Below are 15430 nucleotides of genomic sequence, written 5' to 3'. Positions count from 1 at the left end.
GTGAAAACACTGGATTTAACTCCATGGAAACACACTAGGAACGCTATGCAATAGAAAGGAAATAGATGAGGCAAAGGGAATGCATGAATATAAAAGAGGACTCTGCTCAGTTGCTGTGCAGCATCATTAACGTGTCACTCAGTCAGAGATGAACAATTAGAATGGATTGCTGACCATGTTACATACTGTCTGATGTAGGGAGCCCTGCTCATTTCAGCTGCTTCATGTTTAAGCCAGCCAGGAGCAAGTAGACGTTGAACACTACTTAATGTAGAGGCATGTTGATCCAATAGCTAATCAATATATGCCAAACATGCGGCACCCGTTGTGGCTGGTAATGAAGAAACAAGCCTTGAGATTTATTGTAATGAAGCCCCAGGAAGCCGATGGAGAAGGCAGAAAAAAAACTGCAGCACAATGAAGTCCTGAACTTGTGAGAACACACAGCAACGCCACTGCAGGGTCACTTTAGCTATCAGTGTAAAAACCACTAGACAACATGATGTGTTGTGCATTTATAAAAAAAAATATACCGGTGTACTCAACAGATACTAGAAAAGGAATTCTGAGAGACGTGGAAGCTCAAAGTGTGAAGAAGACAAATGGTATATGTTGAAGATAAAAGAAAGCAGGGATAGATAAAAACCAAGGTGGCAGCGAGTAGGCCTTAGGATCAGATTAAGTGAGGAAAATGCAGATAAGAAAGGCGAGTTGTCTGCATTAATTGACGAAGACTTGCTCTTAAATTCCCAGATTTTTTCCACTGTCAAACAAGACGTTACGCTTAGCCTACACCGAGTGACATTTCGACACACGAATACTACATAACCAAAAGACTGCAAAATATTCATGCGAGATTACTGTAAGCTAGACAACCTCAGCCCCCACTCAACAAAGAGACACATGTATGCTTCCGAGAGCAGGCTTGGTAGGATTAAACTGGTACATGCCGTGGTCTAAATATGTCGTTCTCAGAGCACAGGGGTTGGTGATTAATGAAACTGTGTCCACTGTGCTACATCAAGCATCATCTCCATCTTTTATTTTTGACTTCAACCAGCTCACTACTTCCACTTAAAGACAGAACATTAGGCCACCTCGGATAAAAAGCAAAAACACGGTGTGAAATTGCGGGTGGAGCTGGAATGGGATGAGAGATGTAGCGCGGGTGGAAGAAGAGAAACACATCGAGCAATCTGAAAATAGCACACAGCGAAAACACTGTGCATCTATGCCCATCTGCCACTCAGGGAAAACGGCAATGCTGGTTGGCCTGCTGGCTGCCGAGCTTTTTCCTACAGGCTTTCAGTTTCCTGCTGCCTGCTATGCAGTGTTCTACAAGGCTGAGCACACTGAGGGAACCGGGAGCTTAAAGCTTCAACGCCCTGCCGGGTTGAATTCCCTCTTGAGCATCTCTGGATACCTGAAGGTATTTCCGCCTTATTACAGAGAAAAAAATCCAAATAAAGACGGATGAGTCAACAACATATACAAGTGTGTCAGAGATGCCGGAAAGAAAGAGTGAGGAGACTGCACAAAAGAGAATTTATGGATTTACATAGCAAATACTGTATTTATCCCGACAGTGTTTTTTTATGCATTGTTAATGAGAGAGTGAAGGGAAAAGAGCATGAGAGCAATTAAGCCCTTAAGCATACAGGATGAAAAGGCCAAAGATACTGTTGCTGTTTGTTTGTTTTTAAAGTTATTTACAGTGAAAGAGGCACAGTGCTCCTACAGTGATGAGATAAATGCAATTACAGCAATGTCCACTGTGCATTTAAGCTGATAGGAAATAAAGTAAAAAAGAGGGATCTTCAGAACACATTTACAGCAATATATATGGGGCAAATACTGATGGGAAACACCATAATGTTAAGGTTAAATAAAGTATTACAACTCCGAAATGTTGCAGACAAATCAGATATTAACTGTAAATTACAGCAACAAATATGTTGTGAATAAACTGTTTTGCTACAAGTGTAATCAGTCATCATAAAATATGTTTATTCACTTCTGCCTAGGTGCTAAAATATAGCTTCACAATAGAATGACCAATCTGTCTTTTTTCACGCCTTTGCTGGCACTCTCACTGTGTTTATATAGATGCTTTCTGTAAAAGTGAAGCTGCTCAAGCAAGGCAGAGAGAACACAGAGTATAGCTCTTAAGACAAAAGTTTTCCAGCATTTGAATGCTGAAATAACTCCATTCCCTCCCAAACTGAAACCCAATTGAGCCTGACCTTAGCTAGGTGCTTACCTTGAGAGGTTTGGGTGCATATATATTTCTTGATCAAGGCATCTGTAGGTTGAGTGTAAAGGCTGAGAGCATATTTGAGGGACTTCATATCAGGGCTCTTTTCGAGGAAAGTTTTCTTCAGGCCATTTCCTCCAGCATGGAAGTATTGCTATAAGAAAAGAAAGAGGAGTTAACTTTCAGATGACTCCACGAATGTTTTCCAGGAAGGAATCCTCTGTTGAGTTCATACACATCAGCGAGTTTCAGTTGGCAGAGAAATAACCTAAGATTATGTGGACAGTATGCATTTTCCAAGCAGGAGACCAGGCAAGAGACAGCAGTAATAGCCACTTTTCTATCTAATTACCGTGCATTTAAATCTGAAACCCCTGCTTGGGTGGTTAATGCACATTTGCGCTGATAAGCATGATAGCTGAGTACACACAAAGCTTTGCATTCTTTTGAAATGCTGTCACCACTCCTACATATGGAAGATGGGAGAGTGGCCATGGAGAGATTTTATTAAGAAAAGATGGACTGCTTTTTTGTGCTCATCTGTTCAGCTAGCTTTCTTCTACAACACATGATCATTACACAGACAAAAGAGCTATTGTTAAGGGTGCTTGTGTTGTTTGTGGAGTTTCTGTTGTCATGATCCAAGTTAAAAAGTTGGTGCACCCTTATCTCGTGTCAATAAATACACTGGACAGAAAATGCAGTAGACAGAGATAAGGCATACAGAGCTGCAAATTGACATCTGAACCACATTGTCTTCATCAGACAAAGCTTGACACCCCAATAGAGAAAGTGCCGGTAAATATTTTCAGACTGGTGTCAGGTCAGTACTTGGCAGTCCCCATGTGTCGAGTGACTCATGGGGAGGCGCTGTTGTCTGCCTCACCAATGATTCATTAGTCATAAAGTTTGACCGACATGTGCTTCTTGTGAATTATACATAATCTGGCACGCAGAGGTTGAGTCATCAGTGGAGTTTCAAGAGAAAGAAAGAGAAATGGCACATATTCCATCCATAAAATACCCAGGAAACACTAAATATACACAAAATTCCCAGAGATTAACATCTATAGTTATTTTAAAAAAAACCCCATATCCAACTACAATTGAATTGGCTTAAACAAACAGTGGTACATTAAGAGTTGTATCTATTCAGGATTTCCCACCATATAACACAGGAATATGTTCAGAATTTCTGTATTTTGTGCCTTGGAGATTTGTCTCATTTTAGGTCAGAACATTTGAAACGATTTATTCAAATTAAAAATATCACCTTCTCATTCCAATCACCGTCACAGCACTAAGACTCACAGAATAAACTGTACTGATCTATAAGAGTGTTGCCTCATCCTGAAAAATGCCTGCAGTGTTACTGCTGGGCTGCAGTGCTGCATTCCCTCTGGCAAAAAGACCCAAACCAACCTGCATGCTCAAGATATCACCCTGCCTCCAGTAAAATCACCGGCCACCTTTACAACATCCGTACTTTCTTTTTGTTACCCTATTACTTTCCTCCTGTTCCTTATATTTTGCCTCATATATTTGATTTTGTTTTTCTTCTTCATTTATTTTCTCTATCTTCGAGGCTTAGCAGGGGTTTGCATTTGGTAGTTAATGATGTGAGGTTGCAGTCTTCTGCTGATTAGTCTTTAGCACATTTACCTGAGCAAGTAAGTGATTACTAACAGTTTATTTTCTGGAAATACTAATATCTGATAACATGAAAGACAAATAAAATGGCCTCCATAAAGAATCTTAAAGAAGTTTTTTCCTAATATGTATGGGTTTTTGGTTTTTTTTGCAAATTAAGAAAACAACTGGGATCTATTCTGAAATGCACTTCAATAAATGCCTACATATTATTTTATTAACTATATCAAATATACATTTTATCGAGGAACTCATCTTTCTAATACAGTCAGACAAGGCCAGAGTTCAAAGAAAGGATAAATAATACATTACAGGGGCTCTGTTAAGTGTGCTACTTTGTCAGGTAAGGTCTGCTTAGGCCAGTGCATTTAATTTTTACAAGTTTGAAGTTCAGCTTGGATGAAATATTATATTTAAGTGTTTAAATAAATAAGCATTTAAATAAATAAAAATGTTGCATAGGATTTAACTTTTTAGTCCAAGACGAAATTGTGTATTTTCAGGGTTTTTGTTGTCTTTATATAAGTTTTGGCTTTAATAAATTGCAGACTGTTCTCCACTGTAGTAACTAGTGAGTCATTGTAAGTTGCTGCATATTCTAACTGCAGTAACCTGCCCGGAAGAAACCCTTTGAAAAGCAGTTTTCAATAAGTGCATTATTGGAATACCACCTGCTTATGTGAAGCAAGACAAAGATCAGCTGAGTGCCACCATTAAAAAGTTCATAATTCTTCATAATGTTGATGAGAACAAACATACAGTACAATACTGTATTTTAGAAAGCCTGAAAGAGGTTTCTAGAGTGTCTCTCCTGTCAGCATATGTCTGCCTTTCATTCCTGCAGTGAAAAATCAGCTTATATAGCCTACCATTGGAGTTCTATATATTTATAGTTACTGATGAACAGCATATTTTTTTTAATTTTAGTGCATCTATATTTGATGGGTTTTTGGGTTGTTTTGTTTTAGGTTGTATGATTCAGGTAGACATTTAAACAGAATTTCTAAATTTCTACCAACCCAACTGCGTTAATCGAGTGCTCTCATTGGAATACTGATGAAAGAATTTTGGTGACATGACTGATTTAAACCTCCAGGTAGTTTCCTTGGTGACAGCAAAATCCATTAGTTTTTTTCTACACCTTATGGAGTCGTGTTTCCATAGTGGCACCTTGCCATAACTCTCCTCTTGTGCCTGAAGAACTCGGACTTGGTATCATTTTGTATCCTTTTACAAAAACTGTCAAATGGCACAAAAGTAAAATGCTGCTGTTTTTTCTTCTTTTTCTATGGGCTTGGGAAGTGTCAGAGGTATGTTTAAGATGCAATTTATTTTTAGCTTTAAGTTGTGCACCATACTCTTGTAGTTTCACTTCATCAATATTAACATAAACAAGCAAACAAGAAATACTAACAAGCTCCTGGTTGAACCAAAGAACATTGCTTTAGAGCAAATATTACAACTCATGACTAGTATTTCAGGTTTTTTTAAACTGCTAAATAATTTTTTTAATGTTATTTATTATTTTATTAAGTCCCACCCTGTTACACTACCACCACCATATTTTACTGTTGGTATTATGGTCCTTCTCTTAAATGCTGTGTTAATTATATGCCAGATGTAACAGGACTCAAACCTTCATAAAAGTTCAGATTTTGTCTCGTAAATCCACAGAATGTGACTTTGTTTCTCTTGTGTTTCTTTAGCTCAGGGGTAGGCAAATCCAGGCCTCGAGTGTCGGTGCCCTGCAGGTTTTAGATATCACCCTGGGTCAACACACCTGAATCAAATGATTAGTTCATTACCAGACCTCTGGAGAACTTCAAGACATGTTGAGGAGGTAATTTAGCAATTTGAATCAGCTGTGTTGGATCAAGGACACATCTAAAACCTGCAGGACATCGGCACTCGAGGCCTGGAGTTGCCTACCCCTGCTTTAGATTGTAGGATGATGTGTTGCTTTTTGAGATCTCTTAGTCTGCTTCTCTTTGTCACTCAGGTTCTATTTAAGTAATTTCATAATTCAACAGGTCTGCCAGTAATAAGGCCTGACTGTGTTTAGTAAAACTGAAACAAACTTTCCAAAAAAAGTGGTTAATCACAGTTAATTTATGATTTAACAAGACGGCCAATTAATTTTTCACACAGAACCAGGTAGGTTTGGATAACCTTTTTTCCTTAATCAATGAAATCACCATTTAAAAACTGCAATCTGTATTTAAGTGGGTTATCTTTGTCTAGTATAAACAAATTGCTTGATGATCTGAAACATGTAAGTATGACAAATGTGCAAAACACTAGGAAATCAGAAAGGGGGCAAACACTTTTTCACACCACTGTAGCTACTCAGCCATAGAAAACCCTGCCATGAATCACCTGGTGCACAATTTTTGTACTGATGCTAATGCTAGAAGAGGTTTGGAACTCTGCACTTATTGAGTCAGCAGAGTGCTGGAAACTTTTACGTACTAGCCTCAGCACTTAGCAACCCGCTCTCTTTATGTGGTCTTTTACTTTGTGGCTGAGTTACTCTGATTCGTAAATGCTTCCACTTTACAATAACTCCACTTTCAGTTGATGGTGAAATATCGAGGAGAGAATAACTTTCACTAACCTACTTGTTGTTGCAGTGGTATCCTGTTACAGTACTACACTTGAGTTCAGTGAGCTCTGTAGAATGACCCATTCTTTTCTGGCCTTTATGTTTGCAAAGACTGCATGGCTAGGTGTCTGAGTTCATACACCTACAGCAATTCGAATTACTTGTTCATTCATGTACTTTATTATTTTTTCATTTTGACCATATTTAATATCAGTATATATGATGTGGAAAAAACTTTAGTAAATCCATTTACAGTGTAAACATAGGTGCAAGTAGAGACTATAGTACTTAAGACTAAAATGTCCAAAGCATGTCATGAGTAACAGAATTCCACATGCACTCCTAGAATATGCATGTTTAAATCATTTGCATATCTCTGCTATGCTATGCACACCTGCTGTTCCTTTTAAAGGTCAAGTTTAGCCAGTACTGCCAACTGTATAATAAACAAACAAAAAAAAGCTCACCTTGATGGTGGGAAGCACAAGGTCCATGGCTGCGCACTGGCGTGGTGTCAGACTTCTGGCTTCTTCTCGGATGACATGCTCCTAGAAAGAGAGAGTAAAACACTGCAGTAGGCGAAATACCATCAGAAGTCACATTTGGGAACTTTGAATTTTAAGACGTATCTCCAGCAAAATGGTTATGACCTTAAGTGAGCCATAGTGCTCGTGATATAGAGCATTTACTGCTTACAAACCAGAACCAGTGCAAGTCATTTAAACTGTGTGTGATAAATTTAAGCCTCGCTGTCTCACACCAACACACAAAAAATCTATTTTAATCATGAAAAATGTTTTTGTCAATTCTAATTGGAGCTTTCTTGACCCGTGAATTGATTGCTGTAAATAACTTCTGGCACTGCCTTATTTCTCAGGTGTTCCTCCTACTGAGAATAGACAAAATAGCATTAATGTTTTATGAAACACAGATTTGAAGAAAGTAAATCACTAATGCTAACACTGCTACAATGGTTTGTTTTACCGTGCAAATGGTCCTGTGTATGTCACCTCGTGTGTACAGAAGCACACAAAACTCAGAATTTCTGCAAAAGTTTCATATTGGATGAGATTTAACTATTTAATCAACATAATCACACTGTCAGGTGCATACCGATGGTGGTTTACTTTGAAAATGCACATCCCAATCTTGAGATGAAAGATGTGTGTATTCAGCTGCAATCATCATATGGTACAGATTTAATCAACCAAAAGTCTTTAAACAGAGCTACTGTGAGAGGAAATAGTTTAATCTGCATCAGCGCTAAGATGTTCTTTGGTTTTGATGCCAAAATTGCACTGGGTCACCCTCATTTGCATTGTGTCTGTTCCAGCACTTTCTCCATCCAGAGAAAACAAAGCCATGGTGTGCCCCAAAAACACTGGAGGTTGCATAGAGGAAGATATCATGTTCTGATGGAGAAACTGTATGTTTAGATAGACTTTTTTGCTATTTATTATTATATTATATTACTGTAATAATGTATTTATTTACTCTCGCAATTGAGTAATCCATGTAGTGAGCTTGGAACATACTACAAGCTGTTTGTTGTCAAATATTTGCTGAAAAAGATAAGTGCTGTGTAGAGCCGAGCATGGGATTTACAGAGGTCATAGGACATAGACATGAAACTGGTCCTGCACACTGCATTACATTTTTCAAGCAAACTGTCAATCAACCAAAGTGTTCTTCAACTGTTCCAGCGAATCTGAAAAAATTACATAGTTCAAAAGTCACAGCACTGCAATAGCAATTAGTCAGGGATTTACTTCCCATTTTAGATTGTGTAGGAAGAGTTAGACACATGCATTAATATATTAACAGGAGAGAACAGAGCTAAGAATTTAAAAAAAATGACATCAGAAAATGAAGCCTAGATTTTATGACAAAAGTAAAAGAGCTGGAGATTATCAGTCATAATCACGAATAACAAGAGGATGATGAAGCACTTTAATACTTTGGGAGAAAGACAGAAAAAGAAAAACGCCCATCTGTGTACAGATGATCAGTACCCAGATGTTGCCTCAAAGGACATCTGACGGAATCCCACACACAACACAAACATGAATTTCGCTTAAAATTCAGCAGGGAAACACACATTACATTTGCAACTTCTGTGTGACTCAGAGCTAAAATACCTCTCAGAGGTATTGTCACACCCTAGTTGTTAGTGAAACCACAGCACAGCCACTGATCTATCCAAATGCCTCACTAAATGGAGCTCGTGGGATTAAACATCCTCCAGTCACATCAGCAATTAGACACCTGCCCAGTTATGTAGCTCCGAGCTGTATTTTATGATGCCAAAGAAGAATTATCTTACAAGGTTTTGTTCTTTTTATATTTCTGGAAGCTTGCATGTATAAAATGTTGATCATGTTCAGCTGTGTGGTGAGATTATTTCTTTTGATTTGTGTAATATATATTACATAAGCCATGACCACAAACATTTTTTGCAAATATAAGAACAATCCATCTTTAATTTAAGTCCCTTTTGGAATTAGACAATATAGGATTCAGACCAAACAGAGTTTCTGTATTGTGATATTCATAAGCTCATTCATAAATTACCTTCAGTTTGGACAGCTGTCCCAAGTCCTTGGCAGCACTGAAGATCATCTGAGCTCCTTGCTGTTGGAGAAGCAGATACGGTTCCATTATGACACATCGTATGAAAAGATATTTTTGAAAAATGCAGCAGAAATTGTTAAAAGATTATCAGGATATCAAGCTAAATAGAATGAAGGGATAACTTATTGTTGCTGAAATTGGATTTCTAAAGTGGCATTGGGAGACATCTGAAACACTGTTTGACATGATGACTTTAAGATTTGCCTGGTTTGGGTGACAATAAAAAATGGGCTTAATGAGATATTCCTAAGATGAAAAATATTAACCAAGTTCTCCCAAAAGGATTAGGAGTACGTAAAAAAATCATGCATAAAGATTTAGAGATGTCGTGTTGCCGTGCTTCATCTTCTGTACAGTGATTTGTGTGCTACGAGGGGGCAGGAGAGAGCTGAACAGATGGAGGAAGAGAGAGAGACAGGTGCACAAGAGGAGGGAGGTGGAGGCCAAGTGAAGAGCTGAAAGAGGTAAGAGAGAAGGGAAATCATACTCACACTCTGGTCACTCAGCGGAGGCAGAACAATTGTTCTCTCGATTGTGTTCAGCACAATCTTCCAAAGCTCTTTGAGGACTCGTTTCAGCACTGTTTTCTCACAAATCTTGGCAAATAACATTAAACTGCAAAACAGGAAAGGAGGTCATGTGTCAGGTCAACACTTACAGCCCTGCCTCAAAACTAAACAAACATGGCTGAAGGCTCCTACTAATGTCTTCACAAATATAATGATTAAATAAAGAAAAGAGGAAAAAACCAGCTGGGATTCAAAGAATAAATGCAACAGCTTTATGATTTAATCTCACCCTATTGTGCAAGCAGGGTCTAAGAGACATGAGAAAGGATTTTGTATTTCCATATCATTAAGAGGATTCCCTGTAATACCTCACTGGCCTCAATGTTGATTTGACAAAAGATTGAGAACGATTCCCAGGGCTCAGCTAACCATATCAGAACACAGTGTAAAAACCCTCCAAGAAATAAATACAGTCCTTAGGTTACATTAGTAGGCAGTGACCGATAATGTGTCTCCTGTGTATTATACCCATTTTTCCTAGTATCAAAGTGGTCCCAACCAGAAATGAAATGATCAAACACTGATCAGCATTGAGGAGAACTGATTTCTTTACAATCAAGGGTCTATTTTCCCTTAATGTTGTGTCTTGAGACACATACAACACTGTCTGAAAAAGGCAGCCCAAGGACTTAAATGACACTAAAGAGAAATGCAATGTCCTCTTAACAATGTGCTGAACTGGCCAAACGAATAACACCAAACAATAACTTTCAGTATGTTAATGTGTGTGCTATATTTTTCTGCTTAACTTGCAAATGCTGTGTTTAAGCAAGTGTGATCTAGAGCTCCCTGGTTGGATTGCTTTTGTAGTTCTATACTTGGATTAATGACATTTGCTGGAGAGGTTGGCACGTACAAGTATTGTAAACAAAAGGACAAAATTGTGTTACACAATTCTTCTACCTTGTATTCAGTAGATACCCACTTTTTGTCCAGAAGGTCCATAAGAGGCCGGAGGACAGTCTCTGCATCCATGGCAGCATTACTTCCTTTGGCTGGACCTTTCATCTGAACCAGCTCCTGGTTCATCTGCTTCACACAGTCCTCAATCACAGGCTTAAAACTGTGTGATGGAAAGCAGAAATCCTTTTTTTTTTTACACTGCAGCAGTAAAAATTAACCATTTTGAATTGGTGCTAGCTCACTCTCGCTGTTCCTATTATATGACTGAAAAGGTGTTAAGAGCCGGGGTGACATTTGTTCATTTGGAAATGTTAAGGAACTTGCTGTGCTCACAAAGCATGGTGCACAGCAAGAGCGTGAGCCAATTACATTCTGAGCAAATGTCTGTCAATAACTGCAGCCATATAGTTCAATTTCTTTGACAGAACAAGACATGAATGGAGTCATTAACCATTTGAAAAATACCCCATGCGCGCATTTTGAGTAACACCAGTGCTCACCTGGAGCCAAACACTCCGCTGAGCTCATCCAGCACTGTGTTGAGTTTATTTTGCAGCTCCTTTAGCAGATCACTGGCCTCTGCATCCAGCTGTCAGTAAAAAAAACAACAAAAAACCCAGTTATGGCATAATTACACACCATACACTAAACACACACTGACTAGAACTCGGTATCTCTGGAGGATGCCTCTACTAGGGTGGGGGTGCTGGGGGGGTGGGGGCAGGCACAGAGGAGTGGTAACCTGCCTTGCTGGTGGCCTCCTACTCATTCTGCCTGCCATCTGTGGCAAGCAGCGCTCTGAATACCAATGGACAGCTCACCTCCAAGCACTGTAACGATAACTGCCGAGTCATGAGACATGGTGTCAGCAAAGAAGCAGCGAGCGAGTGGTCTCTCAATGGAGAACATTTTTGTGCACTATTACACATGTTACAGAAGAGAGAAGATGCTGGGAGCCTGCAACATCTCTGGGATTTAAGCATTTGGGCATCTATGCATACAGATGTTCTGATTCTCAAGACGTCTGACTGACGTTTTTCAGTTTTAGGGAGAAAAAATCTTTTTATGTTTGTTGCAATAAACAGGTGCAAGATTTATTTGAGAGTGAAAGCTTTCAATATTATTGAAATTTGGGTGTGTTTTGATTGATATCTATATCCCACATATCTATATGGTGATGACAGATGACAACCTTACAATGAACAGCTTCCAAAGCCAACCGATGCAAAAGACATCAACACTTTTTTTCCCCACAACATTTACTGTACGCATGCATTTGTTGGCCATATTTATGCATGCGCGTGTGAAGAATGTATGCACATGTTCATGTTTGCATTTATGTAATGTTTTGGACATATTTTCATAAAATACATAGACAGACACTCGTGCTATGCTGCGGGCCAGTAACTACATGTATGACTGCATCTGCTTGTCTCAGTGTTTGTGAAGCTCTGTACAAATGTACAAATGTTGGTGTTTTTGATGTTGTTCAGGCTTAGTGCTGAGATGGATGTTTGAGGTGAGGCACGGCACCACATGCATGACAGATCGTCACGTTATACCCGATAAGCTTAGCCATGGAGCCGCTCATCTCTCACATTCTAGTGGCAGATAGCTCAGCTGGGAAGCAGATGAGTAAACTAAACCTTTTATGGCTGTGGAGGAGACACGCCTCTATTTGTGGATTGATCGAAATAGATTTTACATCTGTGTATTCACATGCACAAACATTAAGGCTGTTGTCACCTCAGTGGAATTGATGGATCATGCTGACAAAAAGTAGTCTGTGCCCATAAAGATTTGACGTGTAATTTTTTTCACCATGCATAACGTGATTAACGTCTTTTCATGTGATAGCAAAATAAATAAGTAAAAAAAAAACTAGGTATTTTTTTTGTTTAGCTTTCTCCTGGGAAAAGTTTCAGATTGGGGCTCGAATTTCTAGCCTGGCAGTCCCTGAAATTGAACAATATGTCCGGATAAGGGTGCTGGCAAAAAAAAAAAAAAAATCCCAACACTGTTAGAGAAACCAAGGCAACTGTCACCTCCCAAGTGGAAAGAAAAGTCTACTCTGACTAATGTGTTATTCCTGATCCTGCAATCAAATGTCTACCTGCAGTCCTGACAGCAAGGCCTTCATTTAAGACCTGTGACTTGGCAAAAGTCACTGGTTGGATTTTTTGCAGATTGAAATGCCAATTTAAAGATGTGGTGCATTTCCCTGGATACAATGTCTAGAAATGAATATGGGTACAATTGATAGATACTACTGCATTCTCCATTTGAAGAAACTGCTGATGAAGTTTAGGGAAAATGTACACCAATTCCACCACAAGGTTTCTTACACACGTAGTCTAAGTAGCCAGTGCATTTTTAATGTCGTCAATTAATCTTTAGAGGAGGGAAACAAAATGTCTGGAAATCATGGAGCACCTGGTTTCTCCATGGCAGCTGGTTTCACTTGACACTGAGTGGCATCCAGAGTCTTCCTGAGTGTACTACTCTCCCCTGGCTGACAGCCTATCAACTGCAGTCCAGCTCTGCTTCCCCTTGCCTGTTTCAACAATGCAATATCTACTCACTGGCAGGTTGTTAGTCCAGAGCACAGTTTGTCCATAATGACTAACAATGCCAAGTAAATAAAGGCTTAATAAAATGCCATTTCTAAGTTGAGCGAAATACCTAAAACAAGTACTGATACTAATCTGGGGAGATCAGTCCACGATGAGTCCATAAATGGGCACTGTGAGAGATTATTGTTAATCTCTGTTATGATAACAGCTCTTGGTAATTACACTGGTGCACTGGGAGTTAATTTTTGATACGCAATTCCTCTGTTATGAATAGAGGAGAGTGGAAACTAATAGGAAACTTTCACCTGAAATAGACTTTGGCTTTATAATTAGCCAGATAAATTACTTGAGACATGCTTAAAAGATATGCCTGATCATCTATTACCAGTAGTTATTCACAGTTTTTGAAAGGAAGTTACGACTTCTCCTGTCACTATTCTTCAGATAATAATGGAGAGATCCGAGTGTAGATCTGCAAATATTTAGGCCATAGCAGCACCTCTGCTAAGGGCACAGCTGGAGAGATGTAAGTGTTTGAGAAGCTCATTAAACACAGTCTGAAAAATCCTGTCTAAAGCATTTTGTGGCTGCAGCTTGGGGGATGGAAAGAGAAGATCAAAACCACAGCCAACAACTTAGTGAGCCCCTGACTCTGCTCTTTGCATTGGAGTAAAAAGGGGAGCAGTGAACTAAAATAGATATCACACTTCTAAATTTGACACGGATAGAAAAGTGGCAGACAGACCGAAAAAAAAGCACGCTAAAAATAAAGATGGGATCAGGTGGTTTGAGCCACTTTCCCCAGAGAGCAGGGGATGGTGAGCCTGAGCAGCCTGTCCAGAGGGGTGATGGGTAATTCAGATTCCGTATGCTCTGTGGCACATGCTGCTGGAGGGGCTGAGGGGGTGGGTGGGGTGAGAAGCGTACAAGCGTGAGGGGTGGAACGGGGGAAGGGGGTGTGCTTTTTTTTTGGTATTATTTGGTAAATGGTGAAAAGGGGTGCTGACAAATCCTACTACACACACCTTACAGAAGGACACAACCCCCTCCTCCTGGAGACAGAGAGAGAGAGCACAAAAAAGAAATGGGAGGAAAACAGAAGACACAACGACAGAAGACAAAACGCAAGGCAAGACAGGTGTTAGAAACTACAAAGAAACATGCAGGTAAGTCATAGGAATAAGTGGCGGCTGCTTCTCACGTTTGACTGACAGGTTGACAGGGAAAATATTCACCTGTGTTTCAGGCGCAACACGGAGATTTTAGGGGTTTAAGTCAATACGAAAAATGTTAAGTCAACACATATTATACACAGGGGAGATTAGAGGTGGGGAAATATAGATGGAATACAAAGAAAGTACGAACAGTAGCAGACGTGGTAGTCGGAGGGGTGATCTACATGTCAGATTAATCTGTTAGCTGTCTGAACTGAGGTTAAGATTATAATGGGGTCAATTCACTTCCACTTCATATGGATATCATCTGAAATGATCATTTACATAATCACACCATATATATTTTACAGCAGCAGACTGCTGATTCGAGAAGGGAGGTTTAAACTTTCAAATTAGCCGGCACCACCTGTGCTGAAGACACTTTAACAAGATACTAAATCCTGGCGATGCCGTTCTTTAGCTAACCTTGTGATTTCCCCTTCCAGGAAGGAAACAGATTAAGGCAGTATTTAATTGTAATGATTGATATATATGAATAGATTGAGGGTTACAAGTCTTATTGAAATTGAAAGTGAATTGCCTCAAAACAGACACAGACATCACACAGAAATAGCATATAGATAGTTATGTAAGTGCACACCTGCTTGCCACCCATGGACTCAAACATCTTCTCCAGCTGGACACGAAGCTGCTGAATGTTGTTGAGAAGGATGCATGGCTGTGAAAGGATAAGAATGAATGTGAATACACTGCTTTGTTAAACACAATGTAACATCTATTGTGTCTAAAAAATATCTTTAAAGTTTAAATCCTGCAAAAAACTAGCACATCAAATTTAATGGTTTCCAGATACTGACATAGTAATGTAACATTTTGTTGGATTAACATTTAACTGAAAACACAATGCATAATGTCAGAAAAATCACAGGGGCACTCACTGTAAAATCTACTTTTGATTTCCTGACACATCATCTACACAAACCGGCAACGTTTCTGAATGACATCAGCAGTCAACGGGGGGAAATGCAATCCGTACGCAACACAACAAAGAGAGAAATATCTACACCGAATGT

At 39.3% G+C, this 15430-nt stretch overlaps 1 protein-coding gene across 5 annotated transcripts in view; it reads right to left on the bottom strand.

Moving 5' to 3' along the window:
* The window catches only part of unc13c (unc-13 homolog C (C. elegans)), a 105340-nt gene that overhangs the window by 6074 nt on the left and 83836 nt on the right, over nt 1-15430 (bottom strand). For 3 of the 5 annotated variants that reach the window (XM_019358000.2, XM_019358013.2, XM_019358017.2), the window contains 8 exons: nt 14998-15075; nt 14208-14234; nt 11110-11198; nt 10632-10769; nt 9629-9752; nt 9078-9137; nt 6974-7054; nt 2261-2408 (listed from right to left, as the gene is read on the bottom strand). In XM_019358000.2, the coding sequence (XP_019213545.1) occupies nt 2261-2408; nt 6974-7054; nt 9078-9137; nt 9629-9752; nt 10632-10769; nt 11110-11198; nt 14208-14234; nt 14998-15075 (745 nt within the window). The remainder of the gene's footprint in view (nt 1-2260; nt 2409-6973; nt 7055-9077; nt 9138-9628; nt 9753-10631; nt 10770-11109; nt 11199-14207; nt 14235-14997; nt 15076-15430) is intronic. The other 2 variants (XM_019358018.2, XM_019358023.2) reach the window with 1 other exon arrangement.

This window comes from Oreochromis niloticus, linkage group LG1 (genome assembly GCF_001858045.2).
Source record: "Oreochromis niloticus isolate F11D_XX linkage group LG1, O_niloticus_UMD_NMBU, whole genome shotgun sequence".
In the NCBI taxonomy this organism is placed as follows: Eukaryota; Metazoa; Chordata; class Actinopteri; order Cichliformes; family Cichlidae; genus Oreochromis; species Oreochromis niloticus.
This window is presented reverse-complemented; position numbering and strand designations above follow the sequence as displayed.